Source organism: Felis catus, chromosome A3, assembly GCF_018350175.1.
Source record: "Felis catus isolate Fca126 chromosome A3, F.catus_Fca126_mat1.0, whole genome shotgun sequence".
Taxonomy (NCBI): Eukaryota; Metazoa; Chordata; class Mammalia; order Carnivora; family Felidae; genus Felis; species Felis catus.
In genome coordinates this window covers 101919654-101942129 of record NC_058370.1, presented here as the reverse complement: position 1 = coordinate 101942129, position 22476 = coordinate 101919654, and the positions used below count along the sequence as shown (strand labels likewise).

Genomic DNA, 22476 nt, shown 5'->3' with positions numbered 1-22476 from the left:
TTCAGTCCTGGTTGCTTTGACAGAGTGTGGAAAAATGTATACAGAAATCAAACTGGAGGCCACACATCATGGCAGCCTGAGTGATTGGTGCGAAACTCCTTTGCTAGTATGCATGTTAATCGTTATCAGTTCACACCTATAAACCCACTGCGTTCTTGTCTCCCACAAAGTTTGGTATACGGTATATTCTTTCAACTCAAAAAACGTTCCAGTTTCCCTTTTTGTTCTCTCTGGACCCGACTTTTGCTTGGTAATTTCTTACTTGGTTTCTAAATGTTTGGGGATTGTTTGATAACTTTCTGTTACTGACTCTGAATGTATTTCCCTGTTTTCATAGAATAACGTTTTATGGCTTGTCTCCATTTTAATTGTATTGACATAACCTGTGGCCCCCACTTGTGGTTTATCATAGCGAATGCTTTGAGGGAACGTGTATTTTATGACCTTCAGCACAGCATCCTCCAAGCGTGAATGATGTCCCTGTGGGTGATGTCACTGTTCGGGGCGTCTGTGTCCTCACTGGCCCTAGGGTAGGGCTGTCTGCACTGGGGGCTGGACCTGCTGAAGCCCGTCCCCTGCTGTGGTCCCCACTGGAAGCCACCTGACTTCATGTCACCTGGTCCCCAGGCCAGACCAGTCCTCCTAGACGTGGATGGTCTTGTCCCAGAGTCAGGGATGCCAAAGGCGATTCCTTCTTCTTAAAGTCAAAGATAGACACTGAACACAATGGAAGGGAAGGTACCCTCCAATCCTGTTCATGGGGTCCCCAGGCCGGGGTCTCTCACCAATGGGGGAAAATATTTTATGAAAATAAACATTCTGCTGGAATCTAGAACTCTGTGGGTTGAGGTTGTTCCCCACTTACTAGGGTAAGGATAGGAAATATGGGGGAAATGTGCCCGAGGAAGTTTCTTCTAAATTATTGTACCTGGTAGTTTTTTGTGAAATCTTATGCTTTCATCATGTGACTGCTCCAGGGGACTCAGAATTCATTCATTGTATTTTTATTTTATTTTTTATTTCATTTATTGTATTTCTGATCCTTATTCTGCGTGTGGCCGAGAGGTACTTTAGAAGAGTCGATAGGCAGATTTCTGCAAACCCTGCAGAATGAAGGCAGTTGAAGTTTCAAACAGCACTTGAACCTTGGCTTACCCTTGGCTCCTGCCTAGAAAAGGCCACATGGACGTGTAGGTCACCAGTGTGCAGCTGTTGCTCCCCTGGGGCAGGAAGTTACTGTTTTCACTTACAGATGCGGACAGAGACTGTACTTTATGATCAGGCCAGGAATGGCCACTGCCTACTCCATTCAGCCCTTGCCTCTTTCTTGTTTGGTACAATTCGTGTTAACAACTGGAATAAAAAGAGGGGGTCAAAGGGAATTTCAGTTAATTTAAAAAAAATCAGCTTGAGTGATTGAATTCTGATTTTGCTTCTCCCAGAGGGTATAAAACTCTCTTGTTCAAAATTTGTGTAAGCATTTTGTAGATTCTTGCAATAGCTGAATATGGAAGCAACATTGAATTTGGGATTCTCAGGCTCCATTTTTCTGCGAGTAGACTAGCTTTTCTAAATAAACAAAAATCCAAAGAAAATTATTTTCTTTTTTCTCCTGGAATATCAAATTCAGTTTCTCTCTTTCAAGTCCCACGTTGTATGTTCAAAGGCAGCGTCGATTTAAACTTAAAAGACTGGAACGCCCATGTCTCAAGAGAACCAGGCTCTCTTACAAGGTCAAACAGATTATGAAAACAGCGATTAAATTTGCAGACAAGCTGTGGCTTCTAAGAGACCCTTATAGCAGGGACTCCCATTTCTGCAAGGGCGAGCCTAGGGAGGGTCTTCAAGGAGGTGAAAAACTTATCAGGCAGAGATGTTCAGTAGGCAATAGAATTATTGTCTCACTTTGTCCAATCAGTCTGGACACGGCAGCGAGTTTCCCATGGACAGACAAAATGCCTTCATCTCCAGCACATGATTTTCTCACCTGAGAGATGAATCGTATATCTCTATAGGATTTTTATATTGATTTCAAGAAAAAGGAAACAAAACTAAATCAAATAGTTGGATACAGATTCATATGAAGCTGATGAAAAGTGACATCTTGAGAATTCAGAAAAGTCAGCTATGTAAACATATCTGGTTCTCAGTGCTTTCAGAGAACCTATACACTCAGAGGATTAAGCACATGCACTGAGCCTTCCCAGACCTCCCTGCACATCGGGAGTCATCCTCTCATGGGTAAAACATTGTAGTTATTCAGAAGAGATGGACACATTTAATCCCAGGGGCCTCAGGGGCAGGAATCCCCTCTAGTTCACCTATGGTTGGGGGTGCTCCTCAATGGCTGGGTTGATCTGAGTGCTCTGACAATGACATCACTGGGTCTTTAATCAGGAAGAACCTCTATTCGTGTCCATGGAGGGAAGAGGCCTTTGTGTATCTCTAAGCTTGGACAAAACAGTGTGGGTTTGGACTGTTTGGACCTACAAAGTCTGCAGAACACGGTGCCCACAATGTGTGGGAGTATCTTACTCCCCACCTGTGACGGGACCACAGACTCAAAGTTCCATCTGCAAGACCGCCTTCCCACATCACCCCACCTCCACACCAGCTTTCAGTTTCACTGAACCCAAACTAATGTCCTCCGACAACACAGACAAAATTACAGTAAAAGCCACCCGTACAAGTTTTCTTCTCATTCAGCTGATGATGGTCACGTATAGAGATACACAGAGCTACTCTGTTCCCCACTCAGACCCCGTACGTCCCTTCACCAGATGTTATTATTTCTGTCCAGGCTGGAATGACTGACTTGGTTCAAGGGCCGATTTGTTGTCCAGGGCACAGAATGGTTTGTTAGAACTCAGAGTGTCACCCTTTCTGTCTACAGGTAGTAAAGGAAAACCGTGAAGCCTGTGTGACCAATTCTACAGGATGTTACATGTGTTGTGTATTTCAGAGCAACAGATTATGTGACAAAACAATCAGCCAGAATCAGAGACTCTTAAAAGACTTCTTTTTACATTAATTTCACAGGAAATGACAAAACTCTCTGATACTGAAGTATGGCAAAGAATACTTTATAAAAGTAACCTTTTCAAGAATTGCCTTGTAACAAAGAAAACACACATTTCTCCTAGTTACTACTTTTCTCACAATGCAAGTTTCAGTTTGGGTGATCAGTTTCCAAGCCTGCGATAGCAAAGCTCCACTAATTTGGTGGTCAAAGGGGCAATATTCTCTGATGTTGGAGCTCTGGTGGCAAGAAGTCTGAAATTAATGCTGTTCAGCAGCTCTGACCCAGCACCTAGTTCCTGGTGACCATCTTCCATGAAAGTCCATGGAAATGTACAGGATACACTGAAACTTGAAAGGAATGCTGTGTCTCTTGTTCTAACATCATGGAACCCCCTTTTAAACTGGGAACTCATGGCTGTGGCTGCCCAAAACACATGACAAGAAAGAGTAGATGTGGGAAGACATTTTCTAGAACTATTCGGAAAAAAATAATTTAAAATGATTCTTTGTTCATTTGGTTTCATCATATTTACTGCTAGAAACACATTTCTTTTGCCTTTTTCTCTTGCCTTTAACAGAACTATCAGTGGAGAACACTTTTGCACTTTTGGGGGGAATGCAAACTGGTGCAGCCACTGTGGAAAACAGGATGGAGGTTCCACAGAAAATTAAAAATAGAGCTGCTGTAAGAGGGAGCAATTACACTACTAGGAATTTATCCAAAGGGTACAAAACTGCTGATTTGAAGGGGCGCATGCATCCCGGTGTTTATAGCAGCACTATCAACAATAGCCAAAGTATGGAAAGAGCCCAAATGTCCTTCGACTGATGAATAGATAAGGAAGATGTGGTATATATATACAGTGGAATAGTACTCAAACATCAAAAAGAGTGAAATCTTGCCATTTGCAACAAAGTGGATGGAACTAGAGTGTATTATGCTAAGCATAATAAGTCAAGTCAGAGAAAGACAAATGTCATGTGACTTCACTCATATGTGCAATTTAAGAAACAAAACAGATGAACATAGGGGAAGAGAAGGAAAAATAAGATAAAAACATAGAAGGAGGTAAACCATAAGAGACTTCTAAATGTAGAGAACAAACTGAGGGTTGTTGGAGGGTTGTTGAATGGAGGGACAGGCTAAATGGGTGATCGGTATTAAGTAGGGCACTTGTCGGGATGAGCACTGGGTGTTATATGAAGGGATGACTCCCTAAATTCTACTCCTGGAACCAAGTAACACTATATGCTAACTAACTGGGATTTAAATTTTAAAATAAGTCGGGGCGCCTAGGTGGTTCAGTTGGTTAAGCGTCTGACTTCCGGCTCAGGTCATGATCTCAGAGTTAGTGAGTTCGAGCCCTGCGTTGGGCTCTGTGCTGACAGCTCGGAGCCTGGAGCCTGCTTCGGATTATGTGTCTCCCTCTCTCTCTCTGCCTCTCCCCCACTTGTGCTCTGTCTGTCTCTCTCAAAAATAAATTTAAAAATGTGAAAAAAACTTTTTTAATTTTTTAAGTAAAACAAAGCCTTCTTTTTGATCAAAGAAGAATTCTTATAGTATTTTGCATTTTCTGAATTCTTAAGGGCAACAGATTATGAGATAAAAGAACCAGTTAAAATGGCAGACTTTTAAGGGAGGTATCAATTAATTTTCACAGGAAGTAGCGATATTTTATGGAATTCAAGCATCTTGAAAATATTTTGTAAAAATAACATTTTAAGAGGGGCGACTGGGTGGCGCAGTCGGTTGAGCGTCCGACTTCAGCCAGGTCACGATCTCGCGGTCCGTGAGTTCGAGCCCCGCGTCAGGCTCTGGGCTGATGGCTTGGAGCCTGGAGCCTGCTTCCCATTCTGTGTCTCCCTCTCTCTCTGCCCCTCCCCTGTTCATGCTCTGTCTCTCTCTGTCCCAAAAATAAATAAATAAATGTTAAAAAAAAAAATTAAAAAAAAAATAATAACATTTTAAGAATCAATGTGTAATTAAAAGTAAACATGACGGGTTTCTTGCTGTTACTCATTTTCCCATAAATTGGGGTCCATACTGGAGTGTAGGTAAAACCGATTAATTTATACCTTTACAGAATGATCCTTTAAAACTAGGTTAAGGTATATGATATTGTTCTTTTTCTGTTTTTATCTTTGTTTTCATGTTCAATTCAATTGTTTTTTTTCTTTTTCAACTGCATGTCTTTTTGACTTCTTACTCCAGGATGGTTAATTAGGAGTCTGACATATTCTGAAGTAAGACCCAGAATTGAAGTAGGTAGCATAATAAATAAAAGTCAAAGAGGGGCGCCTGGGTGGCGCAGTCGGTTAAGCGTCCGACTTCAGCCAGGTCACGATCTCGCGGTCCGTGAGTTCGAGCCTCGCGTCGGGCTCTGGGCTGATGGCTCAGAGCCTGGAGCCTGTTTCCGATTCTGTGTCTCCTTCTCTCTCTTGCCCCTCCCCCATTCGTGCTCTGTCTCTCTCTGTCTCAAAAATAAATAAATAAATGTTAAAAAAAATTTTTTTTAAATAAAAAAAAAAATAAAAGTCAAAGAAACACAGAAGTTCCAAAAGGTAATGAAAGAAAAGATAAATAAAATTGTTGCTAGTGAAATATGAGACATTTATTGTAATCCTGTCTCCTTACCATAATTTGTTACTGGCCACCCAGATTCTTACCATAGAGCTCAACAGGGAAAAAACTGTATCATTTTTACCCAAGATATTTTCCAACCTTGTTAAAAATTCTTATTTTGTTTATTTTTTCAAAAAACCAACTCTTGGTTTCATTGATCTGCTCTACAGTTTGTTTAGATTCTATAGTGTTTATTTCTGCTCTGGTCTTTATTATTTCTCCTCTTCTGCTGGCTTTGGGGTGTCTTTAGTGTTCTGCTTCTGTTTCCTTTAGGTGTGCTGTTAGATTTTGTATTTGGGATTTTTCTTGTTTCTTGAGATAGGCCTGGATTGCAATGTATTTTCCTCTCAGGACTGCCTTCACTGCTTCCCAAAGTGTTTGGATTGTTGTATTTTCATCTTCATTTGTTTCCATATATTTTTAAATTTCTTCTCTAATTGCCTGGTTGACCCATTCATTCTTTAGTAGGGTGTTCTTTAACCTCCATGCTTTTGGAGGTTTTCCAGACTTTTTCCTGTGGTTGATTTCAAGTTTCATAGCATTGTGGTCTGAAAGTGTGCATGGTATGATCTCAATTCTTTTACACTTATGAAGGGCTGTTTTGTGACCCAGTATGTGATCTATCTTGGAAAATGTTCCATGTGCACTCGAGAAGAAAGTATATATTCTGTTGCTTTGGGATGCAGAGTTCTAAATATATCTGTCAAGTCCATCTGATCCAATGTATCATTCAGGGCCCTTGTTTCTTTATTGATCCTGTGTCTAAATGATCTATCCATTATTGTAAGTGGATTATTAAAGTCCCCTGCAATTACCACATTCTTATCAATAAGGTTGCTTATGTTTGTGGTTAATTGTTTTATATATTTGGGAGCTCCTGTATTTGGCGCATAGATACTTATAATTGTTAGCTCTTCCTGATGGATAAACAAAATTGATAAACCTCAAGCCAGGGTTTTCAAAAAGAAAAGGGAGATGACCCAAATAGATAAAATCATGAATGAAAATGGAATTATTACAACCAATCCCTCATAAATACAAGCAATTATCAGGGAATACTATGAAAAATTATATGCCAACAAACTGGACAACCTGGAAGAAATGGACAAATTCCTAAGCACCCACACACTTCCAAAACTCAAACAGGAAGAAAGGAATACTTGAACAGACCCATAACCAGCAAAGAAATTGAATCAGTTATCAAAAATCTCCCAACAAATAAGAGTCCAGGACCAGATGGCTTCTCAGGGGAATTCTACCAGACATTTAAAGCAGAGAAAATACCTATCCTTCTCAAGCTGTTCCAAAAAATAGACAGAGAAGGAAAACTTCAGACTCATTCTATGAAGCCAGCATTACTTTGATTCCTAAACAAGACAAAGACTCAACAAAAAAGAGAACTAACTACAGGCCAAAATCCCTGGTGAATATGGGTGCAAAAATTCTCAATAAGATACTAGCAAATCAAATTCAACAGCATATAAAAAGAATTATTCACCATAGTTAAGTGGGATTCATTCCTGGGGTGCAGGGCTGGTTCAACATTCGCAAATCAATCAATGTGATACATCACATTAATACAAGAAAAGATAAGAACCATATGATTCTGTCAATCGATACAGAAAAAGCATTTGACAAAATTCAGCATCCTTTCTTAATAAAAACCCTCGAGAATGTCGGGATAGAAGGAACATACTTAAATATCATAAAAGCCATTTATGAAAAGCCCACAGCTAACATCATCCTCAATGGAGAAAAACTGAGAGCTTTACCCCTGAGATCAGGAACACGATGGAGATGTTCACTCTCACTGTTGTTGTTTAACATAGTGTTGGAAGTGCTAGCATCAGCAATCAGACAACAAAAGGTAATCAAAGGCATCAAAATTGGCAAAGATGAAGACAAGCTTTCACTTTTTGCAGATGACATGATATTATACGTGGAAAACCCAACAGACTCCACCAAAAGTCTGCTAGAACTGATACATGAATTCAGCAAAGTCGCAGGATACAAAATCAATGTACAGAAATCAGTTGCATTCTTATATACTAATAATGAAGCAACAGAAAGACTAACAAAGAAACTGATCCCATTCACAATTGCACCAAGAAGCATAAAATACCTAGGAATAAACCTAACCAAAGATGTAAAAGATCTGTATGCTGAAAACTATAGAAAACTTATGAAGGAAATTGAAGAAGAATAAAGAAATGGAAAAACATTCCGTGATCATGGATTGGAAGGACAAATATTGTTAAATGTCAATACTACCCAAAGCTATCTATACATTCAATGCAATCCCAATCAAAATTGCACCAGCATTCTTCTTGAAGCTAGAACAAGCAATCCTAAAATTTGTATGGAACCACAAAAGACCTCGAATAGCCAAAGTAATTTGGAAGAAGACCAAAGCAGGAGGCATCACAATCCCAGACTTTAGCCTCTATCACAAAGCTGTAATCATCAAGACAGCATGGTATTGGCACAAAAACAGACACATAGACCAATGGAATAGGATAGAAACCCCAGAATTAGACCCACAAAAGCATGGCCAACTAATCTTTGACAAAGCAGGAAAGAATATCCAATGGAAAAAAGACAGTCTCTTTAACAAATGGTGCTGGGACAACTGGACAGCAACATGCAGAAGGATGAAACTAGACCACTTTCTTACACCATTCACAAAAATAAACTCAAAATGGATAAAGGACCTGAATGTGAGACAGGAAACCATCCAAACCCTAGAGGAGAAAGCAGGAAAAAACCTCTCTGACCTCAGCCACAGCAATTTCTTACTTGACACATCCCCAAAGGCAAGAGAATTAAAAGCAAAAATGAGCTATTGGGACTTCATCAAGATAAAAAGCTTCTGCATTGCAAAGGAAACAATCAACAGAACTAAAAGGCAACCAATGGAAAGGGAAAAGATATTTGCAAATGACATATAGGACAAAGGGCTCATATCCAAAATCTATAAAGAACTCACCAAACTCCACACCTAAAAAACAAATAATCCAGTGAAGAAATGGGCAGAAAACATGAGTAGACACTTCTCTAAAGAAAACATCCAGATGGCCAACAGGCACATGAAAAGATGCTCAATGTCGCTCCTCATCAGGGAAATACAAATCAAAACCACACTCAGATATCACCTCACGCCAGTCAGAGTGGCCAAAATGAACAAATCAGGAGATTATAGATGCTGGCGAGGGTGTGGAGAAATGGGAACTCACTTGCACTGGTGGTGGGAATGTAAACTGGTGCAGCGCTCTGGAAAACAGTGTGGAGGTTCCTCAAAAAATTAAAAATAGATCTACCCTATGACCCAGCAATAGCACTGCTAGGAATTTACCCAAGGGATACAAGAGTGCTGATGCATAGGGGCACTTGTACCCCATGTTTATAGCAGCACTTTCAACAATAGCCAAATTATGGAAAGAGCCTGTATGTCCATCAACTGATGAATGGATAAAGAAGTTGTGGTTTATATATGCAATGGAATACTACGTGGCAATGAGAAAGAATGAACTATGGCCTTTTGTAGCAACATGGATGGAACTGGAGAGTGTTATGCTAAGTGAAATAAGTCATACAGAGAAAGACAGATACCATATGTTTTCACTCTTATGTGGATCCTGAGAAACTTACCAGAAGACCATGGGGGAGGGGAAGAAAAAAAAAGGTTAGAGAGGGAGGGAAGCAAACCATAAGAGACTCTTAAAAACTGAGAATAAACTGAGGGTTGATGGGGGGTGGAAGGGAGGAGAAGGTGGGTGATGGGTATTGAGGAGGGCACCTGTTGGGATGAGCACCAGGTGTTGTATGGAAACCAATTGGACAATAAATTTCATATTTAAAAAAAATAAAAATAAATAAAAAATAATAATAAATTCGTATTTTGAAGGATTGCCCTGAAGATAGTCAAGCCAAGATCTCTTTGAGAAGCTTATCGAGAACTGTGTTTATTTGTTTGTGTTCTTTGGCAATTAAGTATGACTTTGGGTTAGTTACCCAAGATTACCCAGAGCCACACACTCGACTTTTCAATCGCTCTAGGCTGGTTTCCTTGTTTTGTTTTGGGTGACAAAGGACAGTGACTACCCTTGTGAAACAATTTAAAATAAGCTCCATTTTTCACAAGTTGTTCAATCCATCATGACTGGCATCATTGACGAGGGAAGGAGATTCAGGCGGATGTCCTCTTTGAATGACCCGAGGTATGGTGACCTGATGCCCCTGAGCCATGGCTATCTTTGAGGGAAATCGCAGGGAAATATCAGTCATAGGAAAGTGTTACCCCAAGATGTTAAAACAGCATCTCCGGTTCTTGCTCTTCTCACATACAAATCTCCTTTTGAACTCTAGGCTCATGGCCATGGCTGTGACTCATTCAGGTCGGGAAGAGACTCAGGTTTTCACACAGAGGGAACAAGAACCTGGAAGGCCTGAAAGAACCTGTCCTACATGATGAGAAAGACTGTATGGGAGGAGTTTTTCTAAACACCAAGTAGGAAAAATAGTCCTTGTTTATGTTATGCCATTATCTTAGGCAGCTCTTCCGTTAAGAAATTCCTTTGATTAATCTGGTACATGACGGGTAAGTATGATGAGATACAGCCCATCAGTTGCTGTCCAAGAATCCTACATTCACTGCTTGATACATAAAATCTTCCCTGTCTTCCTCTTAAATTGGGCTATTAGCTCTCTATATGTAGGAGATGACCTCGTTTTCCCTGTCAAGTCCTCTTACAGAGCGCTTTTATGCTGTTTAACTCCCCAGATGACTTACAATGGCGGTTTCTAACACTGGCATTTTACATTCTTAATCAGCTATCCTGGCAACAGCAGATAGCTGACGACACTTGAACTAGCAGAATACCATCTGCCAGTGGAGACACCCTCTTGGTCACCATCAGAGTTGATGGGAACTATTTGCTCTACAGATGAGCTGGCAGGAAGCCAAGAAGATGGACATTCACTTCCCAGTGGTTGAACTTAGCTAGATACACATCTCTACATAGTCAGTGTCCCTATGCTTTCTTAGAGTGTCAAGGCCGGTGCCCTGGGTCCTCACCACAGACCCAGATCTCCACGATCAGATCTTCACACTTCCATAGGCAGCAAGAACCGTATCTTTATTGCTTTTCCTCTGACACCACAGCATGCTTTATATGAATTTGCTTACATGATAAAGCCTTTACCCCTTTGTTGGCTCTTTCCACTCTGCTGCAGCCACAGGAGATTTGCATATTGTCCCCTAGGGAGGACCTTCCCTTGCAAGTCTGAGATAAAAGGTCACCTCTAAACTTGCTTTGACTTATCAGGGCTCATCGTGTTCAGCTTCTCAAAATGAGGTTCCCTGCTCAGCTCCTGGGACTCATCATGCTCTGGATCCCAGGTGAGTGCAAAGGGGGCGATGAGAAAGGAGAATGGGGTGGGGAGAGGGTGCTAGAGCGACACCCCTGCTCTCCATGTGTATTCTGACCATGTATGTTCATGCTCCAGGGAAGAGAACTTGATATTTTGCCTATGAGAATTAGGAACTACCTAAAACAAACAATGACTAGTGTCAGATGAATTCCTTGAGACAGAATCATTTTTATGCCTTGTAAATATTAATTTTTTAATTATGATATGGGTCATTAATAAAAAAAAAACCAGATGAACCTGAAATAATTAACAAAGGAAAATCAAGAAAATTGCTTATAATGTCTGTATGTAACCTTGAACTTCTTTCTCTTTAATTTAGGATCCAGTGGGGATATTGTGATGACGCAGACCCCTCTGTCCCTGTCCGTCACCCCTGGAGAGCCAGCCTCAATCTCCTGCAGGGCCAGTCAGAGCCTCCTGCACAGTGATGGAAATACTTATCTGAATTGGTACCTGCAGAAGCCAGGCCAGTCTCCACGGCGCTTGATCTATCTTGTTTCCAACCGGGACTCTGGGGTCCCAGACAGGTTCAGTGGCAGCGGGTCAGGGACAGATTTCACCCTGAGAATCAGCAGGGTGGAGGCTGACGACGTCGGTGTTTATTACTGCGGTCAAGCTTTACAGTATCCTCCCACAGTGGTTAAACTTTGAACAAAAACCTGCCCGTCTGGGATATTTCAACTGCCCAAAAGTGTCGTTTGGGGAAGCCACAGCAGATCGTCTGAGTCTGTGTGGGCAGAAGTTGGACAACCCAGGGGAATAGGTTGCAGCTGAGGGCCCCAGACCATGAGGGCTTTGGCTGCCCCTCAGGCTCCCCGTGTTAAGGTCCCATCAGGTGCCACAGGCTAAGAATGGCAGAGCCAGTCTCGCGATGTTTCTGTGGACTTAGACACGGGGGCTTATCTTGGGTGTATTGTTAGCAATGGAGTCTGCATCACAGGGCTGGCATAAGTTTGGCTCCGGCAAGCACTGCCGAATGGTTTTCCAACAAGTCAAACGTACACTCCGCACCTATGTACAAATTCCAGTTGCTATAAATCCTTTGCAACACTTCTCATGCCACACTTTTTATCATATCCATATTGCTAGATCCTGAAATGGTATGGTGGTAAACATTTATATTTCCTTGATGAGGAAGACGTCGAGAAATTTTTCATGTTTATTTCCGATTAGCTATTTGGATATTCTTTTTCTTGGGAAGTGCTTGTTTTGCTTGTTTAACTGATATATACACTTACCTATCATCATATTGATATAATAGGTAATTTGTATGTTTATACATAAATATATATGGCTTGTCTCTTCTCTTGTAGGGAGTTCTTTATACATTCAGAAATAATCTTTTTGTCAGATTGGAGTATCCTCTCATGCTTTACGACACGTCTATTCACCTTTTAAATGATTATTTGAAATGAAATTCTTAATTTGATGAAGTCTCATGTATCGAATTTTTTCCTCCCACAATTATATGGCCATGTTGTTTAAAATGTATTTGCCTCCCTTTCTGGGTACGTGGGTGACTCGGCTGAACGTCTGATTTCAGCTCAGGTCATAATCTCACAGTTCATGAGTTTGAGCCACCTGTCCGGCTCTGTGCTGACAGCTCAGAGCCTGGAGCCTGCTTCAGATTCTGTGTCTCCCTCTTTCTGCCCCTTCCCCACTAGCGCTATGTCTCTCAAAAATAAATAAAAACATTTAAAAATTAAAAAATATATTAAAACATCTTTACCCCCCCTTTAGGGACCAAAGATACCCTCCGACACTTTCTTCATTAAAGCATAATTACTTTAACGCCTACATGTAGAAATATGATCCTTCACTAGCTCGTGCTTTTGCTTGATAAGAGTTGGGCCAAGGTTTTTATTTACATTTTTATAACTTATTAAAACATAAAAATGACCAATAATCCACCTTACTGCCTTTGTTAGAAATCAAGGGACGGCGTACATGTGGGTCATTTCTTGGATTTTTGTTTAGTTCTATTTGTTTGTCTATCTTTATACCCAGCATACACTACACTGTATTATGCAGCTTTGTCATAAGTTTCAAAACCTCTCATTATTAGTTTTCTGACATTATCTTACTTCTTAGGAGTTCCTTGGAGATTGTAGATCATATAAATTTCATGTAAGTTAGTTTATCAATTTCTTCAATTTTGAAAAAAAGTCCTTTAGGAATTTTAATTGGATTACATTGAATATTTATATCAATTTGGGAAAAATTTAATCTTAATAATGTTGACTCCTTTATGTTATCAACCTAGAAAATATCTCTAGATACCAAAATCTTCTCTAACCCACAATAGATATTATATATGTTTTTATTTATTTATTTGGAGAGAGAAGGAGAGAGAAAGAGAGAATCTGAGTGGGAAAGGACAAAAAAAGAGGGAGAGAGAGAATCCCAAGCAGGCTCTGTGCTGTCAGTGCAGAGCCCGACGTGGGGCAGATTCTTATGAACTGTGAGATCATAACCAGGGCCAAAATCAAGGGTGGGATATTAACTGACTGAGCCACCCTGGCACCCCTAGGTATTTTAGAGATCGACACTGAACCCAAAGCCTTTGCTAAGATATTTCTAGTGTTTTCTTTTAGATTTTTAAAGATTTATGTACACAATTTGTTATCGTAAGTAAGGATAGTGTAGTGGAACACATTTTACAAGGTTTTACATTTATGAAGATGAAATACAGAGGCAGGTAACACTGCATCCTTATTTCCTGTCTTTTTTTTGATTCATTTTTAACCTCAGGTATTTATGGTGACATTATGTCTGACTGAGTCCCCAGTCTCTGTCTGGAGCTTCTAGAGGGAGAATTATCATTACCCCCAAGGCCAATGAAAGTCTCAAGGACACTGATGGGAAAACCGATTTGAACTGGTCCCAACAGAAAAGGGGAAGACCCAAGCACTTCATTTACCATGTTGCCCAGTTACAGCCTGGGGGTCCCGGGACGGTTCAGGGCCAGTTAGTCTGACAGGGATTTCCCACTGACCATCAGCAGCCAGGAGGCTGAAGCTGCCGCCATCTTCCTTCCCTCCTCCCACAGTGATGCAGTCCCCAACAGAGACCCCACAAAACACATCTCCACGAGACTTCACTCTCAGTTGCTTCCCCTGCCCAGGCCCCTACTTGCCTGGTCTTAATCAGTGACTTGATTAATCTGTGGCTATTTAATTGAAACAGAAAACCAAAACCCAAACCAGAAACCCCAGGTCTAGAAGGAGCCACCTGAGTTTTAGTCAAGGACCATCCAGTGCCATTTCAATAATCTTGTAAATAAATAATTAATGCCTTACAGTTATTTTCAGTCGCATGAAGGTAGAAAAAATTTCTTGTCTTGAAAGAAGTCAAGAGATGAGGTACATGCAAATCACACTTGAAGGATGACAAACACATTTTATCCATTTTAAACCAAACCCGGTTACGCGTTAGTATTTTCTTCGTTACTGGGTGAAAGGTTTAGTGAGGAGAGGAATCATTTTGTGTTCCCTACAGACTCTGGCCTAGTGATGGACGTCATAGCGTCAACTTCATGAATAACAGTGAAGAGTCTCACAGCCCAGACTCAAAGGGACCCCACATCAAAAAATCCTTTGAGTTGCTATATCACACCAGAGCCATTAGATGGCAGGCAAACCCCACGATAAACACCAAAGAAGACCGCCCCCCCCCCCCCCCACCCCGCCCCAGTCCTGATCTTCAAATACTGAGAGAGCAAGAGTGATATTGCCCAGTTATGACCCAGGAGCTCCAAAGGCTGAACAGGTTCTCTGGTGCGATGGGGACACCTGAGAGGAGCTGTCTCTGTGCTGGGTGGTGGAGAAAACCCTCTGTGTGGCTGTGCTCTAGGCCAACGTGGCCTTGGCCCATCCCCTCTGTGATGGCTGTGTCTCAGAGCACTTCCCTACCTTCTTGGGGCAGGGTCAGCTTCAGCAGGAACCTCGGGGACATGGGGACCCCGGCTTTGCTCCTTCCTTCTTGCTGACTGACTCTGGTGAGGAAGGAGGACTCAGGCTTCATCCTCAGCTTGTTGGCATTAAACTTGGACATTTAAACTTGGACCAGTAATACATCAAACTGAATGAGCTATCTGCTTAGTATCAATGCTTGGGGACGTCCATGTTGGCTTTCCCACTTAGGTGCCAGTGGGGACACTGTGTGGACATCTCCTGCGTCCCTCCCTACGATTCAGGAGAGAGGGTCACCATTCCCTGCAGGGCCAGCCAGCATATGAACACTGCCGTAGCCTGAAATCAGCAGAAACCAGGAAGGGCTCCGGGGCTCCTGCTCACTCACGCTGCCCCCTGGACGCGATGCCTGCCTGGTCAGGGGCAGCGGGTGTGGACAGAAGTCACTCTCATCAATGACCAAGATGCTTGCAGGAACACAGGTCCTGTCTTCCTGTCGCTTCTTGGGGGCACAAGCCTCACCCAGCTGTCACTCCTGCCCTGGGGCTGCTGAAGGTCTGGGACCTTGTCGATGACAGGGGTAGGGCCGACAGCTCTGACATGGCATCCCCCCTCCTCTTCCTGCCACTGGCTCCCAGCCTCCTCATCCGGGCACCTCCAGTGTGTCTCCTCTTGGTCACCGAGTGGAAGTGCAGGGTGTGTGTGCAGCTCCTGTTCTGGATTCACCCACCCCAGGTCCCCTTACTTCCCGCACAGGCCCTTCACGCCTACAGACGACAGCCTTGTTCCCTCACACATCCGGGCCCTTGTTAACCTGCGGTTCTGACTCCACCTCAGAACTCTCTGTTGGTAAGTGCTGGTTCTTGGAAACCCGAAAGTCAACTATAAACACTCAGAATCTTGCACGTGGGGACAGACCCGCCCACTGAGACCCGCGTCCTGGAGGCCGTGGGTGGCAGTGAGAACTGGGCAGGGAGATCACGCCTGGCAGGGAGTCAGACACGAGGCTGTGACCAGGCCATGGAGAGGTTTGTCTGTGAGCTTGGCTACAAGGGAGGGACTCGTCCATCTGCCTCTCAAGGTGGGGTTGTGCCCTGTTGGGTCACCTTTCATAACTTGTCCCGGGCCCCAGGACGCATGGACAACTACGTGAATTCTTGGACACAGGCAAAGGTGGGAAGGCCCAGGGGCACTTGATTTCTGGTTTGTGCCACGTTTAAGCATGACGTGGCTCTTCTGAACATCCACGTTTCCTCGAAGGCTTTGAGCGAAATAATACACTGCGGTGCCCGAGTGGGGTGTCGTTGCAGGCAGCGGAGGGTGGCACGTCCTGACTCAGGCCCCAGAGACCCTGGCAGCATCTCGGGACAGCTTCGTCTCCATCACCTGCAGAAGCAGCACGGAGGTAGGTACCTCCATGGCGTGGTACCAACAGAAACCCAATGAGGCTCCCAGGCTGCTCATCTTTGGGGCGTCTGCCCGGGCCGCCGGAACCCCGTCCAGGTTCCGGGGAAGTGGCTCTGGCTCGGACTTCTCCCTCACCATCCACGGAGTGGAGGCTGAGGACATGGGGATATATTACTGTCAGCAGCACTTCAGCTGGCCTCCCACGGCGACACGTCCCCACACCCAAATCCCCTGTCTGGGTCGTGGATGCCGGTTCTCGAACCAAGACACCTGCTTCCTGCAGGAGGCCACGGCGTGAGAGGTGTGACGTGCCTGTATTTGAGATTCCACACCCTGAGAGTCTCTGTCTCCTGACCTGGTGACGCGGGGGCGGGCTCCAAAGAGTGAATTGACTGTAGAAATTTATAAATTGATAGCAATGTTACTTTTATTATCACCGTCCACTGGCAATTGTGAACAATGCCAATGACAAGACACTTGCTCCCACAGGAAGGACCACGCCCCCCAGCACACCACACTCCCTGTCACGCCACTGGATGGCCCACTCACGTGTCCGGTCGTTGGTGCGGGCTGTTGGCCGGGGGCCTCAGGGCCCCACGTGGCCTCTCATCGGCCATGAGGCTAGATCGGCTTTCTTGCACTCTGAGATGGAAGGTGAAAGCTGCAAAGCCTCTCGGCGCCCGGACTCCAGAACTGGCCCGGGGCCCCTATCACCACATGCTGTTTGACACAGCACGTCCCAAGGGTGCACTTCGATTCAAGAAATCAAGAAATAGTCTCGGCAGTCCTATTCGAGAGATCAGTTCCACGCTCGATGGGAGGAGCAGGTGGCAGTGTTCTTCTCACCTACCGTAAGTGCCTTGAATTGTAAGTTTAACAACGGCCAAGAGAAGAACGGCTGAGATATGTACTTAATGCTTATTATGTGCCATAAACTGAGCTAAGTCTTAATATGAGATGTTTTATTTGCCTCTTCCAGTAGAAGGCTATGAGGCAGAGAGAGGTTATGAAATGTGTCCGAGGTCATTCAGACAGTAAGCCAGGATTCTAACCAGAAAGTCTGAATCATAGAACGGGGTGGGTGGTGTCACCACCCAGAGGAATTCTGCATAGCTAGCCGTGGCAAAATTCCCTGAGAAGCACTAGCACTGGGGGGTAGCCAGTCACATAATAAATAATCTCAAGCCTCAGATATATCCCAGATCGGACCAGCTCTCAGCACCTCCACTGCCTGACCTGGCGCAAGCCTCCATCATCTCTCACCCGGACCAGGGCTGCACTCTCCTCAAAGATGGCCAGCTTTTCCCCTGGTCCACCTGCGGTCCGTTCTCAACTCGGCAACATCGCCTCGCATCTTCTGCTGACACAGGTTTGTCGGTCAGGTAGCATGACGCCAAGAATTTTGTGAGCCACAGACCGAGGTGCTGACAGTAGCATGGTAGACAAGGACGGCAAGCAGTAGCCAGACGTAGGGTCTACTGTAGTGGCGACAAACGGCTGTCCCCTTCTTGGTGGAGGGGGTGCATAAAATATAGCTACTACCAGACGGGTAGCTGGATCCCCTGGGATAGGATTAATCTTTTCCTTTAAACTGTTGTGCAATTACCTGGTGGGAAAATGCCACGTAAGTCCCGGTTAGGGGACGTCTGTGTTGTGGAGCCCGGGCGTCACCTCCATCCTCCTCGTCGTGGCCACCGGATGCCTGAGCTCAACGAACAGGCACCGGCGTGTCTGGGAAAGAGGCTAACTGACCCCCACGGAGTTGGTCATCTCGTCTGCCTGACGATTGAGAGCTCCCTGTACAGGGCACGTGTTGTCATGAGCATTTGCATAGGACACAAATGCCCTTACAGTGCCTGGTCCAGAGATCCATTCATAAAACTCTACTTTGGAGCCTCTCGTCACCAACCTCCCAGGTCGTTTTATCCAATCTTCTGACCATCGGACCACACCGTTAATGAGTGCCCTTGAATGTTCTAGATCTCTGATTTGGGTTCTCTCTGAGAGGTAACATGGATTGGAAAACACAACCCCAAGCTCTGCCCACTAGATGAATTTCCTCCCACGTGTTCTCCTCCCCACCCCCCCCCCAACCCCGCCATTTTTAAAGTGGTCATTAAAGCTAAAAATCTACTTTGGAGGGCTGACAGCATATCCCACGTAAATTAAATCTGAACTATTTTCTTTCTCATTCAGTGTGTAGAGAAAATTCACATAAGGCTGTGGGTATAGGATGAGGGTAAAGGAGGAATTCAGCAAGTGCAGGTTCCAAGACAGTTTGAACAACTTTTATATGTATAGCACGTGTGCCCTGGGGACTTCGTCAAGGACCAGCCTGTGTATCCCACTTCTACCTGATGATAGGAGGCTGTTTTGCACGTATGCATTTATATCTGGGTGCATCAGATCCCACTGAATTCATAAAGGACAATGCAGATCACATGGCTTCTTTGTGTCCTAAAGACTACAGGTAGTCTCTACCGGGGCTCAATGAGAAGTCAGGACTATTATCCCACAAGGGATAGGTTATCTTTAGGAGAGACCATAACATTGTTGTTTCGATACCCTAGAGGTCTTCACTGTGGTTCTGGAACCTCCAAGCACTGTCCCTATGTGCCACAGGCACTTTAAGAATCATTGGCTTACTGAATCATAAGTCTACTGCATGCTGAACTTGGTGCGGACTCCTCTTCTGTTCTGGGACTCACTCGACACAGCCAACTTTACTACTAAATCAATAAATGAGTCAGAGAAAGTCTCTCAAAAATGGATGTGTTGCCTTCAGAATCCAAAGAGGACAGCTACCCGGGGTTGACTCTATCTTTTAGTTATGAGATTCATGTCTTTATTTTAGAAACAATTTCTCAATATTCCCCAGATCATTCAACTACGAGAAACTTACAACCACAACCAGTACCATGAGGGAGGTAGGGGCCAATTGTAGCGTTTATCTTGGGCTTGTATACTTAGCCACGGTATTTGATCTGTGACAAAGGAGGAAAGAATATACAATGCGGGAAATACAGTCTCTTCAAAAATGATTATGGGAGTCAGTTAATCATCCGACTCCCTATTTCAGTTCAGATCATGTAGTGGTCTGAGCTCGGCATGGAACCTGCTTAAGATTCTCCCTCTCCCTCTCCCTCTGCCCCTCCCCTCCCAAACACAAACAAACAAACAAACACATATTATACACACAAACACACACACAATGATACTGGGAAAACTGGACAACTACTTGCAAAACAATGAAACTGGACCGCTTTCTTGTACCGCACTCAAAAATAAACTCAAGACGGATTAGAGTTAAAAGAAAACATGGGTAGTAATCTCTTGGACATTGGCCCTAGCAACCTACTTATAAATGTGTATCCTCAGCCATGGGGAAAGGAAGCAAAATAAAGTATTGGATCTACACCAAAATAAAAAGCTTTATTACAGCAAGGGGAACCATCAACAAAACCAAAAGGCAACCTAATGAATGGAGAAAGGTATTTGCAAATGACTTATCCAACAAGGGGTTCATGTCCAAAATATATAAAGAACTCACACAACTCAAAACTAAAAAAAACAAACAGTCCAACCGACTCTGGATTTTTAATTATATAAGCCCTAGGAATGAGTTCTTAAAATTGGAAACAATTTAGCCAATATCTTTACAAATATTTTTGTACTCCCCTCCCCACATTCTCTTCTTAGATCTCCAATTATACGCAAAATAGACTGCTTGAAGCTGTCACACAGTTCACTGATGCTCTGTTCATTTTATTTTTTTCCAAGTTCAGAAAGAGTTTTCTACAAACCCAGCAGATTCTTCACGTGTATATCAGTCACTGTGTGGTCACATGTACAGGGGAACTCTGTAGATACTCTGGGTTCTGTCTCCGCGCTGACAACGGACCATCCCGAGGCCATCAGCAAATCAGATCAAAGAGAAAGATTGTCTGGCCTCGGTAATATCCCAACCTACCAGATGCAGAGCTTGTTAAATGGCTTGCAGTTTCTTAAAATGTGTCATTCTCAATCGAACCTATCTTAGATGGAGGGGAGGCAAAGAAAGCATATCATGAGCATTGAAGAGAACACAAGACACTTTCCTCAAAGGACAGTAGACTGATTCTATGCCATGGCCCCACGGAGAGACACGTTCTCTGCAGGCGTGTGTGCCACCCTGGTCAGGCTCGGGCATCTGGCGGACAGGAGCCTGGCTTGTTACTGAGATTACCCAGCCCCGCAGCTGTGCCCAGCCTGTCCCTTCCTCTGCTGATTTGCATATTACTCAAGCACAGCCCACTTCCCTGAACGCTGATTAATGGGCCGGTCACACCCTGTGCAGGACCCAGTCCCGGTCAGGACACAGCATGGACATGAAGGCCCCCGCTCAGCTCCTGGGCCTCCTGCTGCTCTGGCTCCCAGGTAAGGAAGGAGAACACTGGGAAATTACTCAGCCAGCGCGCCCAGTACTGCCTGGCCCTCCAGCCGCGTCCTCTTATGACATGATTCGTCGTGTGGGTCTTTGTTTCTCTGTGCCCCATCTCAGGAGCCAGCTGCGAAATCCAGATGACCCAGTCTCCATCCTCGCTGTCTGCATCTCCAGGAGACAGAGTCACCATCACCTGCCGGGCGAGTCAGAACGTTAACACGTGGTTAGCCTGGTTTCAGCAGAAACCGGGGAAAGTTCCTAAGCTTCTGATCTATCGTGCATCCACGTTGCAAACTGGGGTCCCCTCGCGGTTCAGCGGCAGTGGGTCTGGGACAGATTTCACCCTCACCATCAGCAGCCTGGAGCCTGAAGACGCTGCCACTTACTACTGTCAGCAGCATAACAGCGGCATCCACAGTGATTTAACGAGAGGCAAAAACCTCTATAACCTTCAGTGATTATCTCATTATACCAGGTGCTTCTTTATCAGCAGCTGCTGTGGTGCTCAGCTCAGCATCTGTTCTGTTCGGAAATCCTGAGGTTCTGAAAAGCAAGTCCATGACAAGATTTGAACTCTGATCCCTGGCTGTGCCTCAGCCTTCGCTGCACGACCGGGTTCACACACAATTTCACCACTAAGGGCGTCAGATCCGATTCATATGAACGGACGCCTCCGGTGGTCCCGGCCGGCGTGAGAGGACACCCACATCTGCAACAAACAGACACAGGCAGGGAAGAGTGGAAACCAACGTAATTCGCAGATGGAAGGATTGTATGCAGAGAAAATTCCGAATATTTTACAAAGAAGCTACTAGAAATAATAGGAGAAATAGGTCCTCATTGGATTCAAATCAACATGCAAAAGTCAGTTTGATTTCTATGCAACCGAAAGAAATGCTTAAAAATTAAACTTAGAAAGCGCACGAGTTCCAAGTGCCTCAAAACCGTCCAGTAGTTAGGGAGAATAACAAAATACACTCAAAGTTCCAGAATATCCTTTAAACACACACACACACACACACACACACACACACACACACACACACAATCTACGTAAATGGAAGGCCGTATTATGCCCAAGGATTGAAAGTCTCCGTATTGTGACTATGTCAATTCTCTCTTCCCCTTCTGTCCATGTCTGTGTAGAAGCTGGAACGTTCACCCCTCACAAGTCTCCAGCTCAAGCTAGGGCGCTTCTAGTGCCTATAATCCCACTCCCTAGCGATTATAAATGCTCAATATGCTGTCCCGTGGAAACCAGCCTGGACCTGCTCGTGCACATCCTGCTGTCTCCAGGAGTCCCTTGTAGGGATAATAAACACCCTCTCGACTTCTCTTGGTAGGTGGCATATCGTCAGCCTCAAAAAATGCCTATTAATTGGAAAAGGAGTACTTCCCACCTCCACGGAAAAACCCTAAAACATAAATATTGAAAGAGATAAGGAAAGAAGGAAAGCCCACAGAGTCGAGCCCCACTTTTCTCTTTTCCGGCAAGAATCTGAGATAAAGGACAGGCCAAGAGGCCTCAGAGCTGAGCAAAGCCTTCAGCCATCTCACACAGCCATAGATAAAAATTAATCTCGGGGCACCTGGGTGGCACAGTTGGTTACGTGTCTGACTCTTGATCTTGGTTCAGGTCATGATGTCACAGCCCGTGAGTC

General features: G+C 44.1%; 1 gene segment (V, D, J or C); it reads left to right on the top strand.

Moving 5' to 3' along the window:
• Nucleotides 1-20670: 20670 nt before the first annotated feature.
• LOC101100802 overlaps nucleotides 20671-22476 on the top strand; it is an 88241-nt gene continuing 86435 nt past the window's right edge. The window contains 2 exon segments of the V gene segment in view: nucleotides 20671-20808; nucleotides 20933-21227. Of these exon segments, the coding sequence occupies nucleotides 20754-20808; nucleotides 20933-21227 (350 nt within the window).